The sequence below is a fragment of the Protomyctophum bolini genome (genome assembly GCF_963924005.1).
Source record: "Protomyctophum bolini genome assembly, chromosome: 24".
NCBI classification, from domain to species: Eukaryota; Metazoa; Chordata; class Actinopteri; order Myctophiformes; family Myctophidae; genus Protomyctophum; species Protomyctophum bolini.
In genome coordinates, this window is record NC_137885.1 from 25288938 (window position 1) to 25298730 (window position 9793).

The following is a 9793-nucleotide window of genomic DNA, read 5'->3' on the forward strand; positions in this document are numbered from 1 at the left end:
ACCAAAATTGCTGACCATCCCGTCTCCCCCTGTATACGCTACACATATGTTGTACTGAAACCCCCCTCAGTGCAGTCAGAGTCCGATGGTTGCAGGTCAAGAAAGCCCTCTTCACACTGTTGACTTATCAGCCTTATGTTGTATGTGCGCGCACACACACACACACACACACACACACACACACTTGGTGCTGCTGTGTAAATATAGAGAGAATGGAGTCGTGCGGTCACAGCTCGGTCGGTTAAATCAGAGGATTAGCGGCAGCATTAGCGTCAGTGTCAACGTTACACTTAATCACTCCGTGATTTGTTCCACCGCAACAGGAAGTCACACGACCAGATTAAGTTAGAACTCGGAACAAAGTATATAGCTGGACGCAGCTCTTCGAGAGGAAAACACATGAATACATTAATATTTAATTATTATGCATGCGGGTAACATTTGTTTTAGTTGTATAGTCTCACTTTAAGTCACTTGGAATGTTTTAGTGTCAGTCTATGGTTTTAGTCGACTAAGTATAATATTTCAGTCGACTAAATCTACGGTTGATTTGGTCGACTAAAATGTATTTCGGCGGGCCTTGATGCCGTCGTAATGGCTGGTTTTACACTACAAAATAGCAGTGTAAAATGACTCATAGTTCACTAGTAGTCCCTTGCTAACATTTTAGTCTAGTTTTTATCCGTTGGCAAAATTGTCAATATATTTAGTCTTGCTGTTAGTGGTCAAGCTTAGTTTTGATTTACTTTTTCAGTCAGTGAAAGAAGAAAAAAAGAAGAAAAATAATCTTAGTTTTAGTCGACAAAATCTGAATTATTATTAGTTCTCCTGGAATTTAACAAGTATAGCAACACAGAGACCTGAAGAGCTGTTTATTGATTTGCTGTATACTTAATGCGGCTGTATTTATTATATCTACGTATGTATTTCATCGCGTTCTGTTCTTCTCTATTCCGTGGAAAATAATAACCCAATTATTCTGAACCAAATGAATGAAAAACAGCGGGCTAAAAGTCATAGGTTTTGGAGAGTCTGAAATTGTAAGACACGCCTTTCTCTCTTTGAATGTTTGGACGGCCATTTAGACAAATAGATCCTAAATAAATCTTCTAAAAGGTTTTCTGAAAATGCTTCCATGTCAGTCGTTCTCAAACATTTTCATGTCAAGGACCCCCAGAAATATATGTTTTTTTTAGTCCCCCTCAAGGACCACTGGTTGAAAAACCACTGATCTAAATGAATAAAAGGCTGTCATTGTTTTCCATTGTCTTCTACAATTATTATTATTATTATTAAAATTATTATAATTAGGAGACGGGTACAGGCGCTCGGACGTCGCAGAAAACGTTGTCCCTGATCGGAGAGGATCGCCGTCGTGATAATTAGCCGCTACGGTACAGGAAGTGACCCCCCCTCCCTAACAATGTCAGACAGACAACAAGGTGTGTGTGTGTGTGTGTGCGTGTGTGTGTGTGTGTGTGTGTGTGTGTGTGCGTGCACGTGTCTTTGCTTGCTCTCACTTCATGTACCAGACGATGCACGGCTCAGTTCCTCCACTAATGGTTTAAAATGTGCAAGCTTGCTTTACGCACGCACGCACACACGCACGCACACACGCACGCACACACGCACACACATGCACGCACACATGTACACACACGCGCGCACACACGCACGCACACATGCACGCACACACGCACACACATGCACGCACACGCGCGCACACACGCACGCACACATGCACGCACACACGCAGCAGCCGCAAAGGCAATAAAAGTCAGAGGAAGCGGCTTAAATGACAACTATATTATCCTTATATTTGCGCAACGCCAAGTCAGACCAGATGAGATCAAATGTGCGGCAGCGCCACCAGGAGGAGAGACGCTGTGATTGGCCAGGCTCATGATTTGAGGCTTTTTCGTTCAAAATGGGCCAATCCTGCAAACATTGAAAGCCAATGTTAGCCAGATATGAAATATGGGACCGATCCGTCTTGAACACATGACGATAGAGACACTGTGTATCGATTTGAACACATGACGATAGAGACACTGTGTATCGATTTGAACACATGACGATAGAGACACTGTGTATCGATTTGAACACATGGCGATAGAGACACTGTGTATCGATTTGAACACATGACAATAGAGACACTGTGTATCGATTTGAACACATGACGATAGAGACACTGTGTATCGATTTGAACACATGACGATAGAGACACTGTGTATCGATTTGAACACATGGCGATAGAGACACTGTGTATCGATTTGAACACATGACAATAGAGACACTGTGTATCGATTTGAACACATGACGATAGAGACACTGTGTATCGATTTGAACACATGACGATAGAGACACTGTGTATCGATTTGAACACATGACAATAGAGACACTGTGTATCGATTTGAACACATGGCGATAGAGACACTGTGTATCGATTTGAACACATGACGATAGAGACACTGTGTATCGATTTGAACACATGACGATAGAGACACTGTGTATCGATTTGAACACATGACGATAGAGACACTGTGTATCGATTTGAACACATGACGATGGAGACACTGTGTATCGATTTGCCGGATTGTGGGACAGAATCTGGAGGAGTAACAGCAAAAACAGGGTGAGAGGAGAGGAGAGGAGAGGAGAGGAGAGGAGAGGAGAGGAGAGGAGAGGTCAAGGTGGTTTCTGCAGACAGGAACTGAGCTGGAGACACAAGGTGTTGGAATTCATAGGCAGACACCGCTCCTCTGGCTGTGTGTGTGTGTGTGTGTGTGTGTGTGTGTGTGTGTGTGTGTGTGTGTCTGGGTCAGTGGATGGGGGTCTATTTTTATGCGCGTACCAGTGTGCTAGTTTGTGCGCACAGGGTGTGTATCTTGTACTGTGTGTGTGTGTGTGTGTGTGCTGTATGTATGTCAGAGCACGTGCACACAGGAGCATAAATGTATCTTCCAATGTATGTGTAGGTGTGTGCGCAAGCATGCAGGTACTGTTTTGTGAGCATGCTGTGTGTGTGTGTGTGTGTGTGTGTGTGTGTGTGTGTGTGTGTGTGTGTGTGTGTGTGTGTGCGTGCGTGCGTGTGTGCGTGCACGTGCAGTGGGATGCCGGCTGAGCAGGGGGGATTGCTTTGTGGCAGTCAAGCCCATATCCAGCAGACACACACACACACACACACACACACACAGACTCCAGATGAGTCTGGGATTATCGCTGACCCTCCATGCCTCTGTGTTATTGGTCTGGCTGGGGGTGCATTAGGCTGGACTGGAGTGCACGCACACACACACACGCGCACACACACACACATGCACACACACTGCAACGTGTCCACTGAAAGTGTCCTTCACATGATGTGAGGAATGTACAATTCATGTGCACCAGTACACGATGCTTTATAGAAATAGAAGGGGAGTGGTGTGTGTGTGTGTGTGTGTGTGTGTGTGTGTGTGTGTGTGCGTGTGTGTGTGTGTGTGTAATAATAGCATACTTTCCAAATTGTTCATATTGAAAATGGTCTGCAAAGCTCAGTGATGCTATGGATGCAATAATATGTACATTTTATAATATCCGCTATGGACGGAGAGAGAGAGAGAGAGAGCGGGAGGGAGAGAGAGAGAGAGAGAGAGGAGGAGGGGGAGGGAGAGGGAGAGAGAGAGGGATATAGAGAGGGAGGGAGAGGGGGAGGGGGAGAGGGAGAGGGAGAGAGGGAGAGAGAGGGAGGGAGAGAGAGGGAGATGTAGGGGGAGAGGGAGGGGGAGGGGGAGAGAGAGAGGGAGAGAGGGAGAGAGAGGGAGGGAGAGAGAGGGAGATGTAGGGGGAGAGGGAGGGGGAGGGGGAGAGAGAGAGGGAGAGGAAGAGAGGGAGGGAGAGACAGGGAGAGAGGGAGAGAGAGAGGGAGAGAGAGACAGGGAGAGAGACAGGGAGAGAGGGAGAGAGAGAGAGGGAGGGAACATGGCTGTAATGTAGGCTAGACACAGTAATCCTGTCCCTTCAGATGGGCCGTATGGATGTATAGGTGAATGTGACCGTGGTGGCAGATGGAAAGAGGACACTTGGAAAAAAAAAAGTTTGTGTGAGTCCCATGGGGGGGGGGGATGCTTTTATAAGTGTCATTAATTTACCCTCATCCCAATGCATAATTTGTGTTTGTGTGCGTGTGCTTTTGCACCTGTGTGTATCTTTGTGTTGACTTAAAACACTTTTATGGTTTTTTATATTTTTGTCAAACAATCTCAGTAGACTATACAGAGACTGCAGGTTCGAGTCCTGAAATTGAGGACTCTTCGGTAGTGGGTTCTGTATTCATGAGCATTGCATGTCTGTCCTGTTTTATTTTGTCGTGTATTTATTGTTTCTGGCAGAGCTGTGTTACTGATGTCGGCTCTTCTCTTGGCCAGCTCAGTTTGTAAAAGAGACTTCAGTCTCAATGTGTTTTTTTACTGGTTAATAATAATAAAAAATCACACACGTGTGAACTGAGTGTTGCAACCCCCCCCCCCCCCTCTCTCTCTCTCTCTCTCTGTCTCTCATTAGAGACACAGCACTACCCCTCTCTCTGTTTCTGGCGCCCCCTACTGGTATTAATAAGTCACATACTCGTGCTCACTTATAGAGGTACACAAACAGGTACACGGACATTGCTGGTTGTAGGAGTGGTTGCACCACTCAAAAAAATAAATGCTGCTAGGGCTTCTGGGAAAATGATTTCAATGCAAGTGAACGGAGGGGTTGTTTGGACTACAACATGCTGTGCAGGCTGTTTTCGTTTCACATCGTATATGGCGGCATGTTTTTTTCTCTTCAACTACAAACCATGGGACTATTTTCCGCCGGATTTTCGTCGATCAAACCTGCAAATACTTTGGCATAATGCTAGGCAATCTAGGCAGCCTTGGTCGGATGGTAGGATGAATTTAAAGCCCCGAAAGTGAGAAATAAAAGGTTAAATTTAAAAAAAATCCACAGAAATATATTAAAAAAAAAACTAAATGGTGTTATTCCAGAGAGTAAGACTGAATCAAAACCTGCTGAATAAATGAAATGAACACTGGTGTATCTACCCCCCCCTGCAGGCCTAAAGATGCAGTGGACCCCTGACGCCCACTCGCAGTGGGCCGAGCAGCACTTCGACATCTCGTCCACCACGCGCTCCCCGGCCCACAAGGCCGAGGCGTACCGCTCCGGCCCTGGGCCCGGGGGGGCGGGGCCTCATGGGAGCGTGGCCGCCCACCACCTCAGTCTGCAGCGGTCCTCCACGGCCGCGGCGGCGGCAGCCTATCAGTACGCCCCGTGGGCCAACGACGACATCTCGGCGCTCACCGCCTCCAACCTGCTCAAGAAGTACGCCGAGAAGTACTCGGGCATCCTGGAGATGGCGCCGCTCTCCTCCTCCTCCTACTCCGACGGCTCCTCCCCCGTGGGGGCGGCGGGGGGGGTGGGGCTGGTCATGAACGGACGCAAGGGGATGGAGGCGGAGCCGCCGTGGCAGGACGGCGTTTACCCCTCCATGACCTGCATCATCCCCGAGGGCGTGGCGGTGCGGAAGGGAGGCGTGGCCGAGGTTTGATTGATTGATTGTCCAGGCTCAACCTACGTAGACATAGCACTTATAGTGTATAAAAAAAAAAATTAATTCATGCTAACATGCTACAGGCTAACTTTGCTAATGTCCATCAGGTGGTGGTGGGCTTGTGCAGCTCTTCATGCTAACAGGCTAACGTTGCTAATGTCCATCAGGTGTTGTTGGGCCTGTGCAGCTCTCCATGCTAACAGGCTAACGTTGCTAATGTCCATCAGGTGTTGTTGGGCCTGTGCAGCTCTCCATGCTAACAGGCTAACGTTGCTAATGTCCATCAGGTGGTGTTGGGCCTGTGCAGCTCTCCATGCTAACAGGCTAACGTTGCTAATGTCCACCAGGTGGTGTTGGGCCTGTGCAGCTCTCCATGCTAACAGGCTAACGTTGCTAATGTCCACCAGGTGGTGTTGGGCCTGTGCAGCTCTCCATGCTAACAGGCTAACGTTGCTAATGTCCACCAGGTGGTGTTGGGCCTGTGCAGCTCTCCATGCTAACGTTGCTAATGTCCACCAGGTGGTGTTGGGCCTGTGCAGCTCTCCATGCTAACAGGCTAACGTTGCTAATGTCCACCAGGTGGTGTTGAGCCTGTGCAGCTCTCCCGGCCTGGCGTCCAGCAGCCTCAGCGAGCCCAGCTACTCTGCGTCCAGCTGCGGGAGCCACACGGGGGGCGTGTCTCAGGAGTACGGCGGCGGCGCTTACGGTGCCCCCTACCTGCACGGCTACGGCGGCTCCCAGAGCGCGGGCCCTGGCGCACCGGCCGCGCTGCCCTCCCCGCTGCACAGCTCAGGGCTTCAGGTAGACATAAATAAACCTTGTTTGGTTGGTTGTACGGCTGTACACCCTGAAAATAAGATAACAGACCCTACGGCTGTGCCGTTTGTAAAATTAGTTAACCCATTCTGACCTGAGATCAGATTCATACGAGGTTTCCACTGGACACACACTGGTCTGATTAACCCATTCTGACCTGAGATCAGATTCTAAAAAATGTCAGTCGTTCTTCGATTTTTCAAAAATAGCAGATCTACAAGCTCATAGCGCGCCACTCGGTGGCGCGCTATGAGCTTGTAGATCTGCTATTTTTCAATAGCTAAAGCACGACATGATGCCAACACCAGAATGGGTTCCCGTTCAGAATGGGTTAACACGTATAGCGCCATTGGCCGAGATCTACGTGCGCACGTGCAGCTGATAAAATACGACTATGTCATTTTGGGCTTGTTTTATACTTTTCTAACTACTCCGTGACAATAAAGATGATTTCCGATGTCCTGACTTGTGATTGGTCCACAGCCGCCCGCTCCCCCCGTCCCCCCCACCCTGGTCCCGGCGTCCTACAACGGAGGCTCGCCCGGCAACCTGTCCAGCTACAGCTACCCCTCCGGGGCGGGTTACCCGACCCAGGGCTACAGCCCCGTGGGGGGAGTGGCGCCGCCCTCCTCCTACCTGCCGGCGGGCATCATCGCGGCGCCCACCCCCCTGCCCGCTCCCTCCTCCTCCTCCCCCTACCACCACCACCACCACCAGAGCCACCTGGGGGGGCATGCCATCGTGGCGGCCCCGACGCCGCTCAACGGCAGCTCCTCCTCCTCGCTGAAGAGGAAGGCCTTCTACATGACGAGTCACGCGGTGGCGGGCCAGCCGGGCGGCGAGATGCAGGACTCCTCCTCCTCCTCCTCAGCGTACGCTCATTTCGGCTACGGCGGGGGCGGGGGGGTGGGGCAGCCCCCCCGGAGCGCGGCGGGCCTAGAGAGCCCCTCCTCCATGTACCGGATAGCGGACGGCGGTGGCAGCTTTGACTCCAGGTCAGAATACTTTGGGATTTTACATTATTGCATTTAATTAATTTTCGACTATAATAGTAACCGTGTGATTGACAGGTAGTTTTAGTCGACTATAACAGTAACCGTGTGATTGACAGGTAGTTTTTAGTCGACTATAATAGTAACCGTGTGATTGACAGGTAGTTTTTAGTCGACTATAATAGTAACCGTGTGATTGACAGGAGCGTCCAGAAGTCGGAGCAGCAGCACAGGAAGTACGGCGGCCAGCAGGACACGCCTCCCTCCTACGTGTCATCGAGCCTGGGGGCGGGGTCCCGCTCGGCAGACTCCTCCTCCTTCGCCTCGCCCCCGCTGAGCGAGCAGGGCGGGGCCGACGACCACGCCCACCACCTCCACCTATCACACTCCTCGGTGCCCGGTAGGCCCTGATGTCACAGTGATTACCTCATCGCCTATAAGCCCCTCCCCAAACTGCTATGGTCCAATCACAGCTTTAAGCATGACACGGTTTTAGACAAACCTCTCCACCAATCTATTTTAACATTTGTAAAGTTGGTCACGTGGCCAAAAGATGTGGCCACTAGCCAATTGAAAACATGTGGACATTGGTGGACATATGCTGTTGCCCCAACAGGGCCAGAAACAAGGCATTTTAACCACGCTACTTACACACTTACTGCTATATTGAAGTTATTCATCTGTCTTGTGAAATCTGTAATTACGAACAGAAATACCAACGCTAACGATCCAATGTTCAATGCAAACCAAAAACACAATTGAATCATTAATCGCAATTACTTGTGTGACAATTAAGAGAAAATGACGTCGTGGACCTTTCCTTTCCTTTTGTTCCTAGCCTCGTCCTCCTCGTCCTCCTCCTCGCGGCTCGCGGCCGAGGAGCAGCTGAAGAGCGTCGACCCGCACCTCCTGGAGCTGGTGACGTCGGAGATCCTGCAGCAGCAGCTCCCCCCGGTGGACTGGAGTGACATCGCGGGCCTGGACGCGGCCAAGGCCACGCTGAAGGAGGAGGTGCTGTGGCCCATGCTGCGTCCCGACATGTTCGGCCTGGCGGCGGCGGGATCCACGCCCGCCGCGGCGGCGGCAGTGTCTCCGTCTCCGTCGCGCTGCCTGCTGCTCTTCGGTCCGCGGGGCGGCGGCCGGACGTTGCTGGGCCGCTGCCTGGCCAGCCAGCTGGGGGCGCCGTTCCTGCGGCTCAGCGGCCAGGCGCTCGCCACCGAGTGGGCGTCGTTCAACGGCCACGAGGTGCTGCGCGCATGCTTCCTGGTGGCGCGCTGCCGCCAGCCCGCCGTGCTCTTCGTCAGCGAGGCCGACGCGCTCCTGCCGCCGTCCTCCTCCGAGGAGGAGGGGAGCCGCGGAGGCCCGTCGTCCTCCGTGGGGCGGCTGAGAGCCGAGCTGCTCTCCCAGCTGGACGCGCTGATGGCCGGGGGGGACGGCGGGGGGGCGGCGGGGGACGGCGGCGGGGGGGTGCTGGTGGTGTGCTCCACCAGCCGGCCCCAGGACGTGGACGAGGGCGTCCTGCGCCGGTACTTCGCCCGGCGCGTGCTGGTGCCGCTGCCGGACGCCGGGGCCCGACGCCAGATGGTCAAGCGGCTCCTGGGCGCCTCCGTGGGCAGCGAGGACGAGCTGGCCTCGCTGGTGGGACGCACCGAGGGCTTCTCGGGGCCCGACCTGGCCCGCCTCTGCCAGGAGGCCCGGGTGGGACAGCTGCGCGGAGGACACGGTCACGGACACGGGGCGGCGGCGGCGGGGGGGGGCATGGGGGGGGACATGATGCCCCCCCCGCGGCCCCTCGCCTACCAGGACCTGGACAGCGTCTTTTGTAAATTCCAGACCAGTATATCGCAGAAAGAGATCGACACGTACGACGAGTGGAACAAAATGTTTGGCTGCAGCCAGTGAAAAAAAAAATGAAATAAGATAAATTAAAATGTGGGGGGAGAAAAAAAAAGGCTTTGAAAAGGATATTCCGCCACCTCCCCAATTCCTTCCTTCCTTCCTCTCTCGGGGGTACAGAAGGGAGGGAATGGCACGGGGGGGGGAAAGGCCACGCAGAGCGAGCCCTTCCCGACTCGAGGGAGGGAGCGGCGGGTTTAAACGCACCGAGGGACCTGCTTGTGATGAGCTAAGAGTCTCTTAGCAGTCGCTCATGGAGCTGAGATGTAATTACGATGCTTTATGCTCCTCCCTGAACAGCCAGGCCGTGTTTACACCTTGTTGTGAGCAGCTTGGCTTCAAGAAGCAACGCCCCAGTGTTCTGTGTGTGTCCGTGTGTGTGTGTGTGTGTGTGCGTTTGTGCGTGCGTGCAGCTGTGTATAATTATACCATTATGTTTAGTTGGCTTATCCAAGTGCCTGAAGTGGTGCTTTTCTGGGTTTCTCTTTCTTTTTTTTTTTTTCTTAAA

The 9793-nt window shown here is 52.1% G+C and overlaps 1 protein-coding gene across 1 annotated transcript; it reads left to right on the forward strand.

Moving 5' to 3' along the window:
• Positions 1 to 4881: 4881 nt before the first annotated feature.
• LOC308311828 (fidgetin-like) lies at positions 4882 to 9291 on the forward strand (the record flags this gene model as incomplete). The annotated part of the gene is made up of 6 exons (XM_080758604.1): positions 4882 to 4906; positions 5085 to 5563; positions 6143 to 6382; positions 6881 to 7392; positions 7593 to 7789; positions 8228 to 9291. The coding sequence occupies 6 exons, from the start codon at positions 4882 to 4884 to the stop codon at positions 9289 to 9291; spliced, it is 2517 nt and encodes an 838-aa protein (XP_080614730.1).
• Between the last annotated feature and the right edge of the window lie 502 nt (positions 9292 to 9793).